Below are 21701 nucleotides of genomic sequence, written 5' to 3'. Positions count from 1 at the left end.
GCGGCGGCTCGGCCGGCCCGGCGCGCGCGCGCGGTGAGTGGGCGGCAGGTGCGGGTGGCCAGGCGCGGGGCGCGGGGCCGGGTCGGACCGCCTCTCCACGCCGGCGCGGGAGGCCGCGGGGCTGGCGGGGCCCGGCCTGGGCCTGGCGGGGCCGGAGCGGCGCGCTGGCCGGGCATTCGGGGGCCGCGCCCACGGCCGAGGCGGGCCGCGGATCCCCCGCCCCAGACCGCCCGAAGGGGGCGGGCTCCGACCCCCCGGGGCGGGCGGAGGCAGGCGGCGCGGAGCAGGCGGGCTGGGGAGGACACGCGCGAGTCCTCGGGAGGTGCCCGCCGCCGGCTAGGCCCTAGGGGCGGGGGTTGGGCCGTGGCCGCCCCCGGGGACACACCCATCCAGAAGGGGCTGTCACCGCCACCGCCTCTGGGGAAGACCCAAGCCAGATAGCTTGCCCCCTGGAGAGATGGAAATGCTTGGCTGGGGGCCCCCATGAGCTTGCTCAGTGACCTTGGGGGCCTCGTCTGGGTCCTCGGTCTCTGCCAGTGGAAGCTCCGGTGGGCTCCTGCGCTGTCTTCTATTGCTGGTAGTCCCGTAGGGGAACCCATCCCTGGGGTAGGGCAGGGTCTGGGCTGCCCCATGTGGCCACATAAGTGGGAAGGGGGCGGGCCTTCGGTAGAGGACTCGGTGGGTAGGAAGAAGGGGAGGTGTGCAGGAGGTTCAGGCCCCTGGCTGCACCTGTGTGGGGAGACCTTGGTACTTAGTTTGACTCAACAAGTGTTGGCAGATGTGGGGAGCTAGTCAGCATGGTGAGGGGCCGGCCTGGGGGAGCTGGGATGGCCCCACGCATCCAGCTGCAAATCCGGGAGTAAATCCTGGAGGGTAGGGCAGCCTGATCCATGGACTCACAGTGAGGATTGTAGTAGTCAAGGAGGGAAGGCTTCTTGGAGGAGACAAAAACCTGGAGGGCCTTGAATAACGGGTGTGGGAGGGACCAGGCCTAGATATATGTGCACCCACACATTTCTCCTCCTTCTCTACGTAGGTTCCTTGAATTTGGGACTTTTGTGGAGAGTTTCTAACAGTTCCCAAACTTTTTTTTTCTGTTCGTGTGGTCCTCCCTTCCCTCCGTGGAGGGTGTCTCGTTATCCTCAGTTGTAAAGCACCCGTAGTACTGTATCCTAGGATGGGGGCCCCCGGGAAAATAAAGGACTGGGATGATGTGGGGGTTTCTGTTGATGAGGCTGCTTACCTGACCCTCTGTGACTTCTGACCCAGAATCAGATGGCTGCAAGGAGGCACAGTGAGTGTCAGTGGGCTGACAGGCTGGGAAGAGAAGAAAGGAAAGCGTGTGGGTCTGGGGGAGTGTGCCCAGCACCCAGCCATATGGGGAGGCAGAAAGCATCTGGTGCCTGAGTGACTGAAGTCTGTTTTCCAGAATGATTCTGTTCTGGATTTCAGGTTGGGGTATGTGAGGTGTCTGGCTGTGCTAGGTCACAGTTCTGTCTGCAGGGTGACTGCTGAACTCCCATAGCTGCTGAGACTTTCCCTTCTCTGGTCACCAGCACATGCATTTTTGGGGAGCAGGGACTTCAGGCCCCAGCCTCTTTGAAGGCAGAGACTCTCAGTGCTTCTGGCATGGGTTCTGTTTGGAAGGACCCTGAAGAGTGATCAGTTTATTCTGGAATGTGGCAGTGGGGCCAGAATACTGAGGTGTTTTGTTTTGTTCTAGTGAGTTCTACGCCCAGTGCGGGGCTTGAACTCATGACCCAGAGATCAAGAGTCGCATGCTCTACTCACTGAGCCAGCCAGGCGCCCCTGAATTTTTAAGATCTCATGTGCTTCACGTTGATTACAGACTTTAGACTCACTTCCTTAATAAGTATTTGAGCGTTAACTCTGTGTCTGACATGGGGGGATTCTGGGATGAGCAAAGGGAACTTCCGTCTTCCCGCACTTGACTGTGTGTTTGGGGAGACAGGTGGTAAGGAGGCAGTTCCTTGAATATATAAAAATGAGGTGCCGTGAGGATAGAGTTCAGGGAACTGGGTGAAACGGGGGCCCAGGAGGCTCCCCACAGAGGATCAGAGAAGAAGAGGGGAAGCAAGTTCCAGGGAAAGGGACTAGGATCGGCAAAGGTCCAGAGCTGGGACCAAGCACCGGGCCACTTTATTCCAAAGCCCTGGGGTTTTCTTCTGTTGCGACTGGGTCCTTGGATACAGCAGACCTGCTGTGGGAGTCTGCTTTGGATGGTGACCAGGCAGGAGACGGCTCGGCTGGGCTTGGTGTGGCGTCTGGGTTCAGCCTGGATTTGTAGCCTGAGGCCTGGGTGAGGAAAGCCCTCTGCTGGATTCTGAGGTGGGTGGCAGTTAGGAAACCTTTGCTGAGCATTCTCAGTGCCCTGAGTGCTGGGTAGGGCAGCTGCGTCTTCCTGGAGGTGGCTAGAGTAGCGCTTGGCACGTGTGTTTCTATACTCCATGCCTTCACATGGCCAAAGAGTTATGGAGGCCAAGAACTGTAGGTTTTGGGGAGAGGCTGGGGCAGCCCACCTAGGCATAGCTCTTCACCTGTGACACCGAGTTCCGTGACTGTGAATTCACAATTCGGTCAGCTAGAGGGGAGCATGAGGGGTGGGACAGAGGTGGCATCTAGGTGCCCATGCAGTTCAGCCGCTGGACCTGGACGTTGTCTCTGGGAGGCCTTCATGAACGCTCCAAGTTCCTTGTTTTTAAAGTATGGATTTAAAGCAGCAGCTTGGAACTGTTCACCCAAAAAGGAGCCTTGGACTGGTTAAAACTGTGACCCTGTTCTGGCCTTGGGCCTCCTGGTAAAGGGCGTTCACCTGGGAGGGAGGAGTGGCCCCTGGGCCTGTAGCCTCCTGTCCATCAGGTCCACAGCCCTTGGCTCTGGGCCATGCGGCCGCATGGCTATGTCTCTGCCCAGCACCTGGGCTGACCCAGCTGTGACAGTGGCATGAGTAGGACCTTGTAAGCCACTGGGGCACTGGTGGTTCTGTCCTGGTGGGATTTTCTTATCCTTAAACTTGAAGAGATGTCACAGGGTGTTTTAGATCATTGTCGCTTCTGCAGCGATGAACCAGATCTCCGTGATCGGTTGAACTATCTCCAGATGCTCTGGGCGGAGTGAGGGGCAAGGGAGACACAGAAGGTGACCCATACTCAGCACCTCTGGTGTGCTGCTTCTGGCAGCAGGAGCCTGACCTGCTGGCCTTCCCAGCAGTGGCGAATAAGACCACCGGTCTCATTACACACCTGCCCGTGCCCAGGCCTCTCCTCCCTCACCCCTGCTGGCACAGCGTGGGTGCTGAGAGCTGGGCGAGCATTTTCCCCTGTATGTCAGGTGGGCCGTACCTCCCAGGCTGCGCTCAGCTCTGTCAGCCAAATGTGGGCCACTCTCGGCCATGTTGCCTGGACTCCCTGTTTTCATGGCCCCTGAGGATAAAGACCCAGGCTAAATCCCTGATTTACTGCAAGAAAGCGCGGCGGTTCATATCCAGCACATAAATGCTGACAAGGAATACCTGAGACCGCATGATGGGGTCACGGAGAGGGACTCTGTGGTTACTTTCTCTGGGTACAGAATGTTCCAGTTGTGCCGTGTGAGACTGTGGAAAGAGCCTTGGTCGTCTCTCAGCCTTGGCGGCATTACTGTCGAGTGGGGGCGCTGAAGCCTGCCTCCCGCGGGACGCTGCAAGGCTCGAGCGTCGCACGTGAGTGTGCGGTGGGCAGCTGGTCACTGCCGCCTGTCTGTGTTTCAGGCCGAGCTGAGGCTCTCCTCCGGGGAAGATGGCAGCCCTGCGCTCAACTCCAGACGCACCAGCCGCGCAGCTGGCGAAGGCGGGGGATGGGCTGGAATGGGCTCCTGCTCAGGAGGAGGAAGAGGAAGAAGAAAAGGGGGAAGAGGTGGAGATAGAGGAGGAGGAGGAGGAGGAGATCGTCGTGGAAGAAGGGGAGGGCGAGGAGGTGGGGGGGGACGAAGAGGGGGGGCGGGCCGGGCCCGTGGACCAGGTGGAGGTGGAGCTGGAGGAGGACGAGGACATGGAGGAGGTGGTGGCCGAGGAGCGGAGTCTGACCTCGGGGACCCAGGAGTGCCTTGGCCGTGGCGGTGATGCCAAGTCCCCAGTTCTGCAGGAAAAGGGTAAGAAAAAGGAAGCGGCTCCTGGGGGAGGAGGCAGCAGGGGAGGGCAGGTGGCGCCACCATCGCCCAAGGAGGAGCCAGGAGCTCCGGACCCTGCTTGCTGTCCGGGCAAAGGGGACGGTGGCAGCGAGGCCTGATGGCGTAGGCAGGCCCCTAAGAGATCCTCCCCTCAGCGTGGCAGGCCACCCGGCTTCCAGCCACACCTAGGGATGAGGACTTGGAGGAGGAGGAGGAGGAAGAGGAGGAGGAGGAAGAGCAGGAAGAGGATGACGATTCCTTGACAGCTGGATCTCAGGTGAGCTGCTGTCTCTGGAGCTCAGTTAACCAGGCGGGGTTTGCTTGGGGCGGGGGGAAGGGGGGAATCTCGGCGCCTGGTATTCCGGAGATCCCTGTGGGCAAAGCAGAGACTCTGTGGTCCTCAGGGCTAATTCAGGCTGTGAGCAGAGACGGGGTAGCAAGAAGCGACTGGGGGTCTCTAGCCCCAAGCCCATGGGACATGGTTCCACTTTCCTGGGGTCCGACCCTTCCCAGGCCATCACGTCCTGAGAATGTTGACTGCCCCTCCCTTGGCTGCGCCATGACCCCATACCTGGAGGGCCTGTCACCCGTCCAGGCCCGGGTTTCCTGCCGAGCCCAGTCAGACTGGACGCCAGAGCCCACGGTCAGTTGAGTCAATGCCACTCATGCACCCAGGCATGGGCCCTCACATTGCTGATGTGACCACTGTCTTCAGCTGGACAGTAAGGGGGGGAGGGCACAGCCTCCCTGCACGGGCACAGACTTGAGCTTACTTGTTTTCTGACCTTAGTGTGAGTCGTGGCTCCACCTCCCACATGCTGAGCATTTGCCCGCTCGGAGCCTGGGTTCCTAATCTCCGAGTGGAAATGGGGTCCTTGTCTTTCAGGCCCGCTGCCAGGCTTGGTCGCCTGTCAGTGACGGGATGTTGGGCTGTGTCCCCACGAGCTCTGTGTTGCAGGACCACAGTCACCTCTTCTTCAAGAGACTTTCTGTTGCTCGCCTTCTCGGGGCTCCCCCCTCCCCACCACCTCGGGCAGCTTAGGGCAGCGGCCAGGGCTCTGTTTTCCAGGGGCTGGTGACCTTTGAAGATGTGGCTGTGTACTTCTCCTTGGAGGAATGGGAAAGGCTGGACGCAGACCAGCGGGACCTTTACAAGGACGTCATGCAGGAAAACTATGGGATCTTGGTGTCCTTGGGTAAGCAGGGAGGCTTTCGGTATGATGGGTGCAGACAGCCTAGCCGTTTGAGAGAGTGGCTTCTGAAGCCGCAGGGTCTAGGAGAAGGGGGTCCTGGAGCCAGCCTGCCTTTTGGGGAAGTCCTAGGGCGCGGGGTCTCCACTGTGGTCCAGCAGTGCCGCGAGCCGGTGGATGTGTTGTGGGAGCCGCCCATCCGGCTCCGGTCTCTGCCGTCTGCTCCCCAGAGGCCTCCAGGGTGAGGAGTCAGGTGCTGGAGGAGATGGAAGCATGTGGAGGGGCTCAGCAGGGCCGCTGCGGGTACCAGGGCAAAAGTCTAGACTTGTGAATGTGGGATTTCCCAGGGGGGAGGCTGGGAGCCGGGAGGGCTGGTCCAGGAAGGATGGAGAAGAGGGAAGGGAGAGTGAGGAGCCGGTTGGCACGGCGGGGGTGGCACCATGTGGGGCGAGGGGGGCCCCTGCCCAGCGCAGCCCTGCAGCCGCCGGCTGTTTTCCTCCTGGCCAGGATACCCAATCCCCAAGCCGGATCTGATCTTCCGGCTGGAGCAAGGGGAGGAACCCTGGGTCCCAGATAGCCCCCGTCCTGAGGAAGGAGACATTGTCACTGGCGTCTACACAGGTGAGTGGGAGATGGAATCTCGTGGGGTTTCTGCTGACACAGCTCCTCAGAGCTTTGCCAGACTTTGGCCTTGATCTTAGCCCTGTGCCGTGGCCTTGGTGCCGGTGGTCCAGGATGTGGAGTGGGCCACGTGGAGACAGGGAGGCCGCCATGGGCTAACCTCTGGCTTTGTGGCCCATGGAACGGGTCCATGGGTCCATTCTAGCCCATGGACGTCCAAGGTTGGCGAATCCTTAGAGGACCCACAGGTTTCTCTTAGGAGCCTTGGAAAATGTCCCTGTCCCTGCCTTGGAGCCTCTGATTGTTTTTTGTGTTTTGTAAGTGAGGGCCATTTGTTGAGTGTTTGGCTCAGAGAAAGTAAGTTGCAGGAGCTGGGCAGACTCTGGCTGAGAGAAACCCGCCTTTCTGGTTCCCACACTTGAACTGGTCCTGTGGCTTCTGCACCCACTGGGCTGTCTCTGAGCAGAGGGTCTGGGGGACAGGCCTCGGCCTGGGTGCGCAGCTTTGCCCCTTCCAGAAAGGAGATTTTGGAGGGAAGCGTTCAGGGTGTGTTCAAGGGTGGCAAATTTCCCTGGGGACTGCCGATGTGGTTCTGGGTGTTTCTCTAAGCCTCTGAGCTTCTCTTTGCTCACATGGAGAATGAAGTATGGACCGAAATTCATGATTTCCAAGCAGAGGATGTGGGACTGTTGCTTCTGTGGGACTGTTGCTTCTGTGGCAGTGCCTCACGAGGTCTGTGAGTCGGGCTCAGTGTGTGGGAGAGATCCTGGAGGGTGTATCTGCCTGGGGGCTTGAGTGACGTCCCCCACTGGTGGCTCTTGCCAATCACGGACCTGGATAGACTCAGAGTAGCTTATGGACGTGTTTTAAAATAAAAACACAGAGAAACACAGACCATGTTACTGTGCCTGCAAGTGGACTCTTCGAAGTGTTTTCCCGTTTACTCTGTATCCTGGCGACAAGCCTGTGCGGTAGCAGGGCACAGGCAGCCAGCTGACCTCGCAGCTGAGGACGCTGACTTTGAAAGCTGGGCCCAGCCCCAGGGCTCGCTTGCCATGGTGTCACTGGACAGCCTTCCCGTCCTGGCTCTCCATGTGCTGTGGGGATCTCTCTGGGAATCGTTCCTGGGCTTCGGACTTGGGTGGGCTCTGGCTGGCAAGACCATGGCAGCTGCTTCCGGGACGAGTCTGGGACAGAGGGGATGTTTCTCAAGGGGTCTCAGTGGGAGGTGGGCCCTGCTTATGGGCAGAGCTCAGAAAAGCCACCTGCAGATAAAGGGGCCATGGGCCTGTCTTTGCCAGTCTCTCATCATATTAATAGGTGTGCCCCCATTCTCCGCGCTTCTTGGGGGGTCGTGGAGTATAGGCATTTGCAGGTTCCCGTGTGGGCGGTCCCCACAATGTGACCTGTGCACCTGGGTGGGGTCGGCAGCACCCTGAGGAGGCTGGCTAGCTGGGCCAGTGCCTCCCTGTCTTCCTCTGCCTTGTTGCTGTAGTAGGGCTGCATGGCCTCGAGTGCTCCCCCTATCCCCACCGCTTGCCACCCGGCGAGCCCGAGGTCGGTGCAGGCCCTGGGCATAGTTTTAGAGACATCCCTGTCTGCGGGGGTCAGCTCAGGTAGGGCAAACCCATCTGAGGCCTTTTTTTTCTTTTAACATCTATTTATTTGTTCATTTGTTTATTTGAGAGAGACAGAGTGTGTGTGCAAGAACAGGGCGGGGGCACAGGGAGAGGGAAAGAGAGAGAGAGAGAAAGAATCCTCAAGCCCACTCCCCTGCCTGATGCAGGGCTTGATCCTAGGACTCCGAGACGGTGACCTCAGCTGAAATCAAGGGCAAGCCACTTAACTGACGGAGCCCCCAGGCACGCCGTCTAAGGCCTTTCTTAACGATGACTGTAGTCTGTTAAGGTCTTCTCCCCGTTACTCATTTCCGTGTGGCCGAGTCTGTTGAGAATTGAGAACTGCTGGCTCTGGATGGGGCAGATGCTAGCGGTCCTGGGCCCGACAGAGTTTCTGGATCTCTAGACTGTAGCCTGGCAAAACACCAGTGTACTCCTCTTGTGCTTTTTGAAGAACTGGGCCAAAAGGTTTGGACTCTGGCCAGATTGTCCCCCTCAGACGCCCCATCCCGTCTGCAGTACTGACCAAAGTCCCCTGCTCTGCCCTTCCAGCTCTGGGCTCGGCCCCTCCACCGCAGGCCGTGAGCCCTGCACACTGCGCTCTCCTCGGCCCCACTTCCTGTGCCTTTCTCCTCGCCTGGCTTGGATAGCAGCACCTCGCTCCTGTTTGCCATAGCCCCGTGTAGTCGCCCGCCAGGTCCCCTGTAGGTGGCGGGACCCCATTTCCTGGCCACAGCTGCACTGCAGCAGGGTCGTGGCCGGAGCGTGGCTGCTGGCTGACGTCACACCTCCTGAGGATGCTGCCACCACCACCTGGGGCTGGTGGTCCAGCTTCGTGTCCTTGTTGGGTTGGCTTTCTGCTCTCTGAGGTGGACCCTCTTGGCCTCTGATTTCTCAGCTGCCTTCCTGGCTGCTTCTGCACCTGCCCTCGCTTGTTCCCAAGACCAGGATGGTCCTGTGTCGTCTTCTGTTCTCTCCAGGAGACCGTGGCCAGAGCTTACGTCAGTGCTGCCCGTCCTCAGCTTCCTTCTCCAGCCCTCACCTTATCTGCTTGTCCATCCGTACCCTTGATCGCTCCACTTCTGTGATGGTCATTTCAGAGTGAACCTGAACCTGAGGGGACTTCTCCTACCTCAGTCCCCTCTTGCAGCGTCCTTGACACCTGAGTGCCAGTGGCTCCGTGCCTGATTAGTCCTTGTCACTCTGCCTTCCTCTTTCTATCCTGTCCCAGGCTTTCATGAGGCCAGCAGGCCTGTGGCCACAGGTGTTCCCGAGCTGCCTCTGCCTTTTCCTCTAGGGGATTCCCCATGAACTTGGCACAGCATCTGGGCCTTGCTGTGGCCTTGAGGCCGCTGCCCCTCTAGGCTCATCTCCACCCTTAGCTCTTCAGGCTCGGCCCCACAGACAACCTTTCTCTTCAAGCCTGCCTCAGGGCCTTTGTGCCTGCTGTTTCCCCTGCCAGGAGTGCCTTTTGTGTGGCTGGCTCTGCTGTTAGGACCCCCACTGAGTCATGTGTTCCTGAACACACAGACTTCAGGAACATGCCCTCCGGCATTACTCCAGGATGTTCCCTGCATGTAGAGCAAACAGCACTGTCTGAAATAGTCCTGGCTAGATGTTTGCTTCCTCATTTCCTGTCTGCTGCTGCCTGCCTCCTCTGTAAGAGCTGGCACTGGGTATTGTCTACCCTGTGCTGTCTCCACGGTGCCTGGCGCGGGCCTGGCACCCAGCGGGGCTGGCGGCTGATCCCCTTCCTCCTTGGCTGCTGTTCCTCCCCCTCGTGTGAGGGCGGAGGACGGAAGAGAAATACGGCATGCAGGCTTACACCTGCTTAAAGATGACCCGGGAAAGGAGGGACAGAAAATTTAACACCAAGGTGAGGGAATCTCAGGGTTGGTGAGCACCGTCAGCGGTTCTGGAGAGGTGGAGGTCAGGAGCGGCCGTGCGCTGCAGGCCCGGCCCCAGCCGGCAGGTGGTGTTTACCTCACACAGCCTGTGAGCACCTGGGCTGGGCACCTGGGCTGGGCACCTGGGCTGAGCACCTGAGCTGGGCTGTCAGCCAAGGGAAAACTGGGGTCAGGGGAATATTAGTCCCTAGCGTGGACCTTCCCTGCCTTTGCCACACCCCTGAGGGGGCCCTGGGTGTCCCTGAATCCCCCTTTTTTGTCTGAGCCAGGAGAAGGCATTTGGGTCCCTTCTTGCCTCCGCCCCCTGGGTATGGTGTAGGCAGAAGGGCAAGGAACCAGGAAACTTTTCAAGTGAGGGAGAGCCGGGCCTCAGGCTCCTGTTAGTAGCTCTTCCTTGATATTATACTCATAGTACAGATGAGGAGACTGAGGCGAGAGGTCACTAGCCAGTGATGGGGGACGGGCCCTGTGCTCGGAGGACAGAGCCCAGCACAGAGACCTGGCCCTGTCGGGAGCTGCCGCCTCCCTCACGCTTGAATACAGGCCTGGTTACCAGACTCCTGCTCAGTGGGAAGGAAGGGCAGCTGGCCAGCAGCTCCTGAGGCAGGAGCCCACCTGCACCTTGGGGCACGCCAACCCTGTCCACATCCTCGCCTTGTAACTGTCCCTCGGGGGGGTGGGGGGCTCTCCGCAAATGCACCTCGAGTCTCTGGGTCTGGATGGCAGAGTTGGCGCTGGTGTTGACAGCAGAGATGGGTTTATTAGTCGGAGCTGACTCACCAGGGGCCCCAGGTGAGGGTGGGCCCGGGGGCAGGCCTCCGGGTTCGCTGACAGGGGCAGAGGTGGCTTGGGGGTGCGAGTCATAGAAAATGGTGGCATGGTTCTCAGGACGTCGTGTGTCTGTCATGTGTCTGTCGTGTGTCTGTCAAAGCCCCCCGCGTGGCTCGGGGGCTTTCATCTTCTCTGAGGTCTTGTGATTAGAGCCTTGGTAGGGCATTTACTGGAGGTGCCTTGGGGGCTCTCCTGACAAGGCTACTGCTCAGGCCCTGGGATTGTCATCGGGCCTCAGAGCACTGGTTTCAGCCTAGCTAATCATCACCCAGGGTCATAGTCCTTGGGAGCAAATGTCTAAGGGAGATGAGACAGCAGCTTCCCACTTCCCAGGGTCCTCTTCTCTACCCTGTCCCTGTGCGTTCTGAAAGGAGCAACTGTGTTTGACCCTATGGGCCACTGTTACAGTATGTCCCCTCACCCACCTTGTAGAAGCATTCTCTGCCCTGGCTCTCGGCTCACAAGCAGACCTGGTAAGTGTTCACTTGGATTCCAGCAAACTCCCTGGGAACCTCGAGAGACCCTTCCATTGGACACCCCCACTCCAGGGTCCCACCTCCAGACCCTGACCCACTTTGGTGACAGAAAGAAGGGAATGGAACCCAGTCTTGGGGCAGGCTGGTCTTTGTCTGCCTCCCCCTCCAGTGGCCCTGCTCCTCCCGGCGATCGTGGGGTGCAGCCGGCCCTGACTGCCCAGGACACAGCTGCCCTTACTGCCCCACATTGGGTGTCACTCGTGCTCCCCACCACCTTGGCATGTGCTCAGTGTATTCTCACTCCTGGACAAGTGGCTGTGCCAGCTGTGTTGCTCCCCTCTGCAGGGGCTTGAGGTGGAGGTTGGGTAAGGGCTCACCTTTCCCAGTGTGTGTGGGGCTTTCTGCTGCTCCTAGACCCCAAGGAAGAGGTGTTGTGGGTAAGTCACTGGGACCTCGCCCACCCTTCCCAGTTCTGAGTGGCTGAGGTGGCCTGTTGGCGGGCCCTCATTTGGCCTGCGTGTCTACTTTGTCTCCAGCAGGGATGACCCTGGGCTGGGCCTTGGGGTACACACTAACCCCACTAAGACAGTGAACTTGTTCCTTAGCTTGAACTCCCTCTGCCTTGGCGAGTCTCTAATTCAAACTAACAAATTCTTGTGCTAAAATTCTTTCTGAGACTCATGGGAAGAATTCCCAGCTGACCTGAATATTTGCTGACCCGCCTGTCCCTGCACCAGACCCTCTCGTCTCACGGGGGTGCTCTGAGCTTCCCAGGGAGGAGCTGGGCCATTTCTGTGCTTGTGCCAGGGACCAGCCACTTCATGTCACCCGCTCGTGGCCCTGGGTGGGTGACAGCTGGAGATAAACTGAGTGTAGTTCAGCAAACTTCATCTCTTATTTTAAAGCTTATTTTTATTATAACAGTATAATATTATAACTGTAGAAAACTTGAATATGCAATTACAAAAAAATAAAATAACCCGTTTCTGTATGCCTTTAAATGACGCGTGTTTTTTTTTCCGTAGCCGCAATCATGCCCGAACAGTTGTGTGTCTGCCTTTATTTCCCCCCATGCTGTGCTGTTTTCCCTTGTGACCATGTCACCGTACATGCATAGTGCCATACAGAATACAGGGCGAGGGCTGAGCCAGGCTGGGCAGCCCTCCTGGGCCCCGACCTGCCTCCGGGGGCGGGACTCGGTCCTTCAGGCTCATCTAGCCAGGTGATGCCTGACACCGGCCACAGTTTCCGTGGGGGACCCAGGTGGGGCAGGAGAGGGGTTTTGCACCCTTGGAGCTTAAACCTTCCAGATGCTAGTATTCTGGAGCGGTCGGCAGCACGGTGTGCGACCACTGTGGACACACACGGGGCAGAGTGTGCATGAGAAAGTGGGCACACAGGTGCTTTGGAACACCTGGGGCCACCGTGGGTCAGCGTTCTCCCTTCTCTTCCTTACGAGACTTTGTGTCTGTCCCATAAACAGTAGTTCCCTCCTGAGTATGATGACAAGCGCATCAGCACCCCATTTTCCAAACTAGAAAACCCTACAGGCCAACTCCATATCCACACTCTGCCCTGAAGGGAGAGGTCAGTTTGGTGGAGGAGGTGGAGAGCTGTTAAGACCTTGGTGGCGGAGTGGGGGACAGTGTCCTTGGCCTTCTGGGATAGGAAAGTGCTTGCAGTTCACCTTAACCAGCTTGGGATTGTTTCCCGAATGCACAGGCACTCAGAAAAAGCCAGGCTTTGGGGTGGCTTACAGGGAAGCTTGGGCTGTGGATGAGCGCAGGGAGCTAGGGCCCAGCGGCCCCTCCAGGTCTCTTGGGCTCAAGGCAGCCTTGTCAGGTTCTGCTCCGAGAGTCGGAAGGAGACCCACGTCTGCTGGGCAGCCTGAGGCTGGTGGAGAAGGACTCCGAGGGGAAGGGATGCCGAGCAAAGCCCAGGTGCTTACAAAGGCAGGTCCTCAGCTGCAGGACCTTGGGGCTGTGCTGGCCCTGGAGACTTGCTGGGCTGGACCGAGCAGGGCGGGGCTGGAATGCTCTGGAAGACATAGGGGTTTTGGGGAGAACAGCTCAGGGGTCTCTCTTTTCCTGGGTACAGGACCGCTGTTGTGAGCTTAGGTGACCAGTTTTGTAGTGTTCCTGCTCCTCAGCAGGGCAGCAAGCCCTGGAGATCTGCCAGAGGGATTAGTGAATTGGTGCCATTGGAGGATAGAGTGAGCAGTAATCTTGGCCTCCCTTAAGAGGGACACCCGCCCGCACATTTCTCCTGTCTGCAGCCTTCCTCCTAACTGAGGGAGGCAGTGGCTCTACTGCCCCAGGGATGCTGGAATGGGTCCTTGTGGACCAGAGAGGCATCCTGTCCAGAAACTGGGGATGGAGGCCAGGGGAGCTTGGGGTCCCGCCCAAGTGTGATTTCGCTAGGGAGGAGCCTGCAAGGGGCTGTCCTGGCCTCCTCTTACTTCTCCCTTCGGGCCTTCCTTTGTCCCCTCAGGGGCCTGGTTCTGGACTGACGACCTGGACGACCACGAGGAGGAGGAGGATGAAGACTTCTTGGCGGAGGTGGCAGAGGAAGAAAACGAGCCTCCGGGGCTCTGGTCAGCGGCCTACGGCGTGGGGGACGTTCCTGGGACGTGGGGCCCCGATGACTCAGATTCAGCGCAGACTCCGGAGGGATGGGGTCCTGACCCCGGGGGCCTCGGGGGCCTGGCCGAGGGGCCAGAGGCGAAGCCCTTCCTGCAGGGCCGGGAGCCTGGCGCGAGCCTGCTGGCGCCCTGGGCGTTCCCTGCCACTGTGGCTGCCCCGGCCGGGCGGCCCGAGACCACATGCGACGTGTGCGGCAAAGTGTTCCCGCACCGGTCCCGGCTGGCCAAGCACCAGCGCTACCACGCGGCCGTCAAGCCCTTCGGCTGCGACGAGTGCGGTAAAGGCTTCGTGTACCGCTCGCACCTGGCCATCCACCAGCGCACGCACACGGGAGAGAAGCCCTTCCCGTGTCCGGACTGTGGCAAGCGCTTCGTCTACAAGTCACACCTGGTCACTCACCGGCGCATCCACACGGGCGAGCGGCCCTACCGCTGCGCCTTCTGCGGTGCGGGCTTCGGGCGCCGCTCCTACCTGGTCACGCACCAGCGCACACACACAGGCGAGCGGCCCTACCCGTGCCCGCACTGCGGCCGCAGCTTCAGCCAGAGCTCGGCGCTCGCGCGGCACCAGGCGGTGCACACGGCCGACCGGCCACACTGCTGCCCCGACTGCGGCCAGGCCTTCCGCCTGCGCGCCGACTTCCAGCGCCACCGGCGCGGCGGCGGTTGCACAGAGCCCAGCGGAGACGGCCCTCGGCGGGAGCCCTGCGACACGGTGCCCGTGCCAGGGCCCGAAGAGGCCGAGGCCGGGCCAGAGGGGCCTGAGGAGGCCGAGGCCGGCGAGGTGGATGGAGAGGCCGAGGTCGAGGCTAGAGAGGAGGTGGCGGCGGCGGCGGCGGCGGCGGCGGCAGTGGGGCCCACCCCCGGGAGCAAGGAGGACCCCGAGCCGGACAGACGGTTCCTCGAGCTGGGCAACGGCCTGGGGGAGGGCGAAGGCCCTTCCTCGCACCCACTTGGCTTCCACTTTCCCGTGCACCCCAAGTCCTGGCTGCACCCGGACAGCTTCCCGATCCTGGGCCTCCCGGACTTCGGGGAGCGGCTACCGGCCGATGGGCGTCCCCTGCCGGTCCCCTTGGGGGGCCGGCTCGCCCTGGTGGAGGGCGCGGGGCTAGCCTGCGACCCTTTCGGCGGTGGCGGGCCAGGGGCCGGGGGCGGCGGCGGGCTTCGCGCCTTTGCGCCGGCCGTCGGGGGACTGCTGGGCGAGCCGGCGCCCGCCGCGCTGGCCGAGGAGGAGAGCCCGTGGATCTGCTCCGACTGCGGCAAGACGTTCGGGCGCCGCGCCGCGCTGGCCAAGCACCAGCGCTACCACGCAGGCGAGCGGCCGCACCGCTGCGCGGACTGCGGCAAGAGCTTCGTGTACGGCTCGCACCTGGCGCGCCACCGCCGCACGCACACGGGCGAGCGGCCCTTCCCGTGCCCCGAGTGCGGCGCGCGCTTCGCCCGCGGCTCGCACCTGGCGGCACACGTGCGGGGCCACACGGGCGAGAAGCCCTTCGTGTGCGGCGTGTGCGGCGCGGGCTTCAGCCGGCGCGCGCACCTGACGGCGCACGGGCGCGCGCACACGGGTGAGCGGCCCTACGCGTGCGGGGAGTGCGGCCGGCGCTTCGGCCAGAGCGCGGCGCTGACGCGGCACCAGTGGGCGCACGCCGAGGAGAAGCCGCACCGCTGCCCCGACTGCGGCAAGGGCTTCGGCCACAGCTCGGACTTCAAGCGGCACCGGCGCACGCACACCGGCGAGAAGCCCTTCCGCTGCTCGGACTGCGGCCGCGGCTTCGCGCAGCGCTCCAACCTGGCCAAGCACCGGCGCGGTCACACCGGCGAGCGGCCCTTCCCGTGCCCCGAGTGTGGCAAGCGCTTCTCGCAGCGTTCGGTGCTCGTCACGCACCAGCGCACGCACACGGGCGAGCGGCCCTACGCCTGCGCCAACTGCGGCCGGCGCTTCTCGCAGAGCTCGCACCTGCTCACCCACATGAAGACGCACCGCGGGGCGGCCGGCGCGCCGGGCTCCGCGCCGGCGGCCCCCGCGTCCAAGACCGAGGCCCCCGCCAAGGGGACGTCAGGCGCGGGCAGCGGGCCGGGGGAGCGCGGCAGCACCCTGCTAGAGTTCGCGGGCGGAACGAGCTTCGGCTCTGAGCCCACGGCCCCCTTCGCGGGGCCGTCGGGCGCCTACGAGGAGAGCATCCTGTGATGGCCTGAGGCCGACGGAGGCGCAGCCCGCCGGTCCGCCGGCCCCCTTGCTCCTCTGGCCTCGGGGTGCTGAGGATCCCAGTCCTGGTGCGGTGCCTTCCCCTCAGCCCCCCGTGCACCGCATCCCCTGCCCCAACCTCGGGTGCCCCTCCTGCCCGGCTCCGGGAAACCGGGCCGCTGAGCTCGTCCGGCCGTCCAGGGGGCGCGTGGGGAGAGGAGAGCCACGCGCGGAGGAGGCGAGGGCAGGGGGCGGCCACCCCCACCGAGACTGCTGCATCCCACGCGGTAGGGATGGCAGGCGAGGTTATTTATTTCACTCGGATTCCGATTTGGGTGGCCTGGGGGACCGGCGGCCGATGAGTCTAGTCTGTAAGTGGGTTGTACAGCGAGGGAGGGGGAGCCCTTGCGTCGAGGGGAGGGTGGGGTGGTCGAGGGCAGAGCATCGGGCTCCTCCAGTGGGTTTGGTTGACGACTTCTTCCCATTCCTCAGTGAGGGACTTCAGGGACCTTGTGGTCATTTGAATGTGTCCGGGAAGTTTTAAGGACTGCACAGGGCTAGGGGAAGCCTTCTGGGTTTCCGGAGGACGATGTTCCTCCCTACCGAGGGGGGACAGAGATGCGACTGGGAAAGCTTTTAGTCTGTCTACTGTGGATATTTATTTCCATCTCTTGTATGGCCTGAGGAATCTGGGAGGAGGAGAAAAAGCCAGAAACCAAATTTGTGGCCCCAGGCGGAGGGGTTGCAGGTTTTCCAGGGTCCTGAGGGAGTTTGAAGCCTTATTCTGGGGGGAGGGTCACTCACTCTCACCCCACTTGAGCACCAGGCACTAATTCTGCCCCGGCCGGTTTTGGTCTCCGCCTCCCCCTTTGAGTCCTTCGGTACTCTCACCTCTAAGCAGCTGGAGGTGGCACACTCAGAGATCCTTGGGGGCCCCTTGCTGGCTGCTACGGCCATGGCCCCAGCCTTCAACTTCCTGGGCCGCCACCTCCCCTGGAGCAGTCAGACACATGGGCCCCTGTCCTCTAAGCCCAGTGCTTATTTAGGTTTAATGACCAATTGTAAAGTGACAGGTTAGCAGCAGGATCAATTTTCACATCCCTACCGGGCTAGGGCCCTGTGATGCCTATGGGTCCCTTGAATGCTGCTTCTGTTGTTATTCTGTACTAGAAGCAAGCAGTGTTTCTGTTTAGAATCCCACGTCACAGGGTGGGCAGTCTGTACAGCGGAAGTCCACCTGCGGGGGTGTGGACTTGAGCCTGTGGCTCAATGACAGGCCAGGCACCCAGCTATGCAAATCCTGCGCCTGGCGGGCACCCCGCCCTCTGGGTTGGGCCATTGGGAGGCACTGGGCAGGCAGCTGAAATATGGCTCACATGAGATCCTTCCCTCCCTGAATGCCTTGTGGGCCAGTGAATGGGGCCAGAAAACAGATTTTGAAGCAACCGCATTCCCTTTTAGACCTAGTTCCTTCTGTTTTAGTGTAGACATGGCCTTGGGAGAGCCAGCAGCCAGACTGCTGGGGCTGGGGGCGGGGTAGGAGGCGCAGTAGTCAGTGGGTGGGAAGGGAGCGTGGCGTGGATGGTGGCGGTAAGAATTCGCCTGGCTGGGTGCGGTGGTGGGGTGGTGTGGGTGCTGAGGAGGGCAGGGGTCCCTGGAGGCGTCAGCAGTGCTGGGTGATGCCTTCCCTGTCCTCACTTTCTTTCCTCTCCCTGTGGGACAGGAACCTCAGGGGCCAAGTTCAAGGCAGCGTAGCCCCACATGGCTGGGGTGTGGCTCTGTGCTCCTCCCCGCCTTGCACACCTCTCAGAGTTCGTACCTTTGGTGCTGCCCTGGGCCCCAGCTGCTTCTGCCCTGGCCAGGAGCCATCAGCAGGAGGACCTAGCTTTAATAAAGACTGGAGAAATGAGCTTTCTGACTGGATTCCATGCTGTGCTGCTCCTTAGTGCCCTCAGGGAGGCTCTGCAAGGTCTTGGGCCTTTTTTCTCTGCAAACAAAAAGAAACACAAAAAAACTTCTTTTTAGGAGTTCCTAGTTCTTTCAGAGACTAGAAATGGCCCGTGAGGAGTCAGCCCAAGATGAGCTTTGGCTCCTGCTGCCTGTGTCTACCAAGTCTTTCCGGGAGTCCCCAGCGGGCCCCCCAACACTGCCACAAACTTTGTAACACGCCTATCTTGGGACCTTCCTGTGCTTAGGGTTGTTTTCTCCAGCCTTTCTGAGGTCAGAGGAGAGGGGCCAGGTCCCCCTTCCGGGGGTCCAGACACATGCTGAGTCACAGACGTTTCCTCAGAGGCCTCGATGTTTCGTAGGCTTGTCTGGGCTCCTCTGCTCTGTGCCAGGGCACAGGGCGCCTCCTGTTACCCCCCAATCTCCTTCCTTTGTACTGATTTCTTGACTCCATTCTTCTCACCACATGAGGTCCCCACAATGAGATCTGACCTCCCATTCTTGGCCCACGGATTTGGAAAATATGAACTATGAAGTAAATTCTCTTTCAGATGTGATTTGGAGGCATCAGAGCAGAACCCAATGTTTCAGTTAAAAAAAAAAAAACACTTTGAGTGACAGATGGATGTTAAGACCTAGTTACAAATTGATGGCCTTGAGGATCTTAAAGTCTACTCAGAAAAGGTAAATTATCCCCTGATAGAGCTTATCGTTGTGCGGCCAAATTCCTTTTTATTTGGGGGGTGGGGGAGGGGGCGACCCAATCCTGATGGTCATAGGAAAAAAAAAAAAAAAAAGTAGACAGCCTTCCTGGCTTTGAGACGACTTCCAAATTTCTGGAGTCCCTGATTGATTTCCCCTGAGTATCAATTTGGGGGAATCTGGGGCCATTTGGGAGGCATCTTCAAACATTGCCAAGGAGTGGAAGCCCCCAGGAGATGTGACTTGTGCAAGGTGGTACTTCCAGAGCCTTGAGGCTCTGAGAACCCTCTCTGGCCTCCCCTTTCTTTTGTTATTTTCCCATTTCTCTATTGCTTGCATTTCTCCAGCCTCCTTCCTCGCTCCTGACCCTTTCACTTGATCTCTTCACACACCTCCTTCTAACTCTTTTTCTTTTTTCTTTCTCTAATTGGCTACGAATGGAATAAAGTATTTTGACATTTTGGGGTGATATTTATTAAATAAAGCTTTATGATCCTTGTTCATTATTTAATTTTTTTCCTGATTATAAAATACATGCTAGTTGTAAAAATCCCAGCAGTACATCAAAATGTGTTACGTGCACACTTACGTCCTATAGAGTCACCACATCCCGCCACGGGGCACCAGAGTGGGGCAGGAGCTGTGGGAGTACATTTCTTCCATGCAATGGAAGCGTCTCACCACTGGACATACTTTACATGTCCCCTTGCAACTTGCCCCCCCCCCCCCATTTAACAATACATTAGGACATTCTTTCCTACCGGACAGAACTACCTCACTCATTTTAACCGCTCCGTGATAGCATTTCATTTGCAGATGTACCAGTAATCGGTGTAACTTATCCCCCAACAATGAGCATTTGGTTGTTTCCAGTTCCTGAGAATTAGAAACAATGCTGCAAAGTAGCTTCTTGTACATATTTCCGTGCAGTTATGTAGATTTTTAGTTGTCTTTTTAGGAAAAGTCCTAGAGGTGATGTTGCTGGGCCAAAAGGCATGTGTTTGTAAAATTTGGGGTGCCGCTAAATTGCCCCTGGGAAAGGCTAAGTCCAGTCCAGCAACGTGTTCCCCCAGCGCAGTGAGAAAGTACGAGTGGTCCTCTGCTTCGCCAACAGGTGGCACCAACAATCGTTTTAATCTTTGCTTTGTTCTTAATTTTACAGAGGTGAATGGCTTGCATTGTTCTATTTCTTTCAAACATGTAAACAGGTTATTTAAAAAAAAACAAAACCTCATACCCTTGGCTAAGGTATTTCTGGGGTTCTGACTATAATATACGCTTACCCAGTTCAAGTTCATAGCTTCCATATTTTCTGAAGACAAGACATCTCAGGTTTACCTTGAAAATTTCCGACCCCAAACCTGCAACCGGCCAACTCTCCAAGGAGCCGGGATTCCTTGAGTGGGAAATGTTATTCAGGGACTATAATTTGGTGCCGGGGTGCTCAGTGTTATCAGGTTGATTTTTATCCCCCTAAGGAAAAAATACATTTTCCAGCTAGAATTCTATCTCCAGCCAAGCTATTCTGGTTGCAAAGACAAGTGATATTTTTCGATTTACGAGAATTTCAGAAAATTTACCATCCTTTAGTCATTCATAGGAGGCATGTCACACAAGGAAAGAATCGACCAAGAAAGAGGAAGATTTGGGATGTAGGGAAGCGTGGAGCCAGTCCGGGAGGAGGAGCTGTCTGGGACAACAGCGACACAGCAGTCCTGCTGCAGCGCGAGAACAGAGAGCTTCAGGAATTAGGTCTCCGCGGAACTGGGGAAACCAGTAGAGTCAAAAATATCCCCGAGAAGTTGCGCATGGAAGAGCAGAGCTATGGTGAAAGGCGGGCCTGAAGGTCAAAGGGACCTCGGCGGGGAAAGCCAGCGTGGCACCTCTCAGGGCCATGAAGTAAACGCTCTTCAGACAAGAACCGGGTCAGGGAGGAACCAGGATCCTGTTTCCACCTTGAGACAAAGACTGAATGCGGTTCCCCAACCGGCAGCCACGGCAGCCACTGTGAGGCTCTATGCAGTTTTTTACTTTGTATTTTTTTTTTTTTCAATTTGGAAGTTATGTCTTCAGTTCTATCTGACCAGCCCGAACACACTTAATTTAGGTTCTTACCATGTTGCTCCGTAAGCTTAATTTGTATCACGCTTTGGTAAACTTTGTTGACTCTTCTTCTTGGCATTCGAGCTCTTCATCTTTTGGAAGCTTACTTTGCAGACAGGCTCATTTCGAGTAGGAGGGTTTTTATTTGGTTCCTTGCTTGGGTCGTGGTTGGGTTTCATTCTCTCTCTCCCCCGTCCAGAAGTCCAGCAGTTGCGGCTTACCTCCATGGTAACTGAGACATGTGCTGACAGTGCTCTGAGATCGCTCTTCCAGGAGGATACCGGGCGCGCTGAGAGCCAGGGAAGGAGGCGGCACGCGGCTGGGCTGGACTCCTGGCCAGGAAGCCGGCTCTCAGTCCCCTTCGCCCACCTCCCTAGTCCTCAGCTCCCTGCAACCCGCAGTCCCCCGCAGCAGGCGGGCAGCCCGTGTTCCCAGCTCTGTTTCACCCAGTGAACTTGCCTTGGGTCCTTTTCTTGCCAGACGCTTTTAGAGTGTCCTTCCCCCCAAAAGCTGAGCCCCAAGCATTTCCTGCTCACTTCCAAATCTAGAGCCCACGAGACCTTTTCTCTTGCCACTCACATGGCTTCTGCTAATTTTTGATCCAGAGAAATGTTTACTTCGCTTTTCGATCCTGGCTCTGTCTTTTTAATTATATATGGACAAATTTTATCTTTCATTGCTATGTGATCAGAACAAGGAGCAGGTTGGATGCAAACTTGACGCTCTGTCTTGCCCAGATTGTACCACTTTTATCATTTCCCCTTAACTTTGTTCCCTTTACCCTCCTGAGTTGTCGATTATGTATCCATTCTGCCCTTCTTTTGCTCTAAGAAAATCTCTGTACTGCTGGGGTTGCCAAAGTGCCCCAGTGATATGTACATACCTATCTATACATAGATATCTATGTACATAGATATCTCTGTAGATAGAAATGGCCAATTAAATGTAAGGAAAAGATAATTACGTGGGACTTCCAGGGAAGTTCTTTAAAAGGGCCTGATCTGGTTTGGGGGGTGTGTGTGGAGGGTTATACCTTTTTGCCCTTTGATCTTTCTTTTCTTGTACCTGGAATGCAGATGTGATGGGTAGAGGTCACCTGCCATCTTGAGACAAAGAAGTCACTTCAAGGACGCTGAGAATGGCTGAGCAGAAAAGCAACAAGAACCTGCGTTCCCCAAGAGCATGATCAAGGTGGGCTGGGCACGGGAGACACAACCAAGGTCCTGCCCCCAGGAACTTTCCAGTTAGGATGACCAACTTCTGCCGTTGCTATCAGAAGCAATTTCCCAATAGACGCTCCGTCTTCGAATCA

General features: G+C 58.3%; 1 protein-coding gene across 1 annotated transcript; it reads left to right on the top strand.

Moving 5' to 3' along the window:
* On the top strand, positions 1 to 18792 carry ZNF316 (zinc finger protein 316). Its single transcript, XM_059414371.1, has 6 exons — positions 1 to 33; positions 3770 to 4149; positions 4323 to 4444; positions 5237 to 5363; positions 5865 to 5978; positions 13302 to 18792. Exons 2-6 carry the CDS (start codon positions 3798 to 3800, stop codon positions 15638 to 15640), a joined length of 3054 nt encoding a protein of 1017 aa, XP_059270354.1. The 5' UTR covers positions 1 to 33; positions 3770 to 3797; the 3' UTR covers positions 15641 to 18792.
* The last annotated feature ends 2909 nt before the right edge of the window (positions 18793 to 21701 follow it).

Source organism: Mustela nigripes, chromosome 11, assembly GCF_022355385.1.
Source record: "Mustela nigripes isolate SB6536 chromosome 11, MUSNIG.SB6536, whole genome shotgun sequence".
NCBI classification, from domain to species: Eukaryota; Metazoa; Chordata; class Mammalia; order Carnivora; family Mustelidae; genus Mustela; species Mustela nigripes.
The sequence above is the reverse complement of the archived record's forward strand: the minus strand, read 5'-3'. Positions and strand labels throughout refer to the sequence as shown.

Excerpts from the sequence above, each read along its gene's own strand:
- ZNF316 (XM_059414371.1), top strand. The coding sequence starts at position 3,798 with ATGGCAGCCCTGCGCTCAACTCCAGACGCACCAGCCGCGCAGCTGGCG. Across the intron at positions 4,445-5,236 it reads CCTTGACAGCTGGATCTCAG|GGGCTGGTGACCTTTGAAGA; the intron begins GTGAGCTGCTGT and ends TCTGTTTTCCAG. Across the intron at positions 5,364-5,864 it reads TGGGATCTTGGTGTCCTTGG|GATACCCAATCCCCAAGCCG; the intron begins GTAAGCAGGGAG and ends CCTCCTGGCCAG.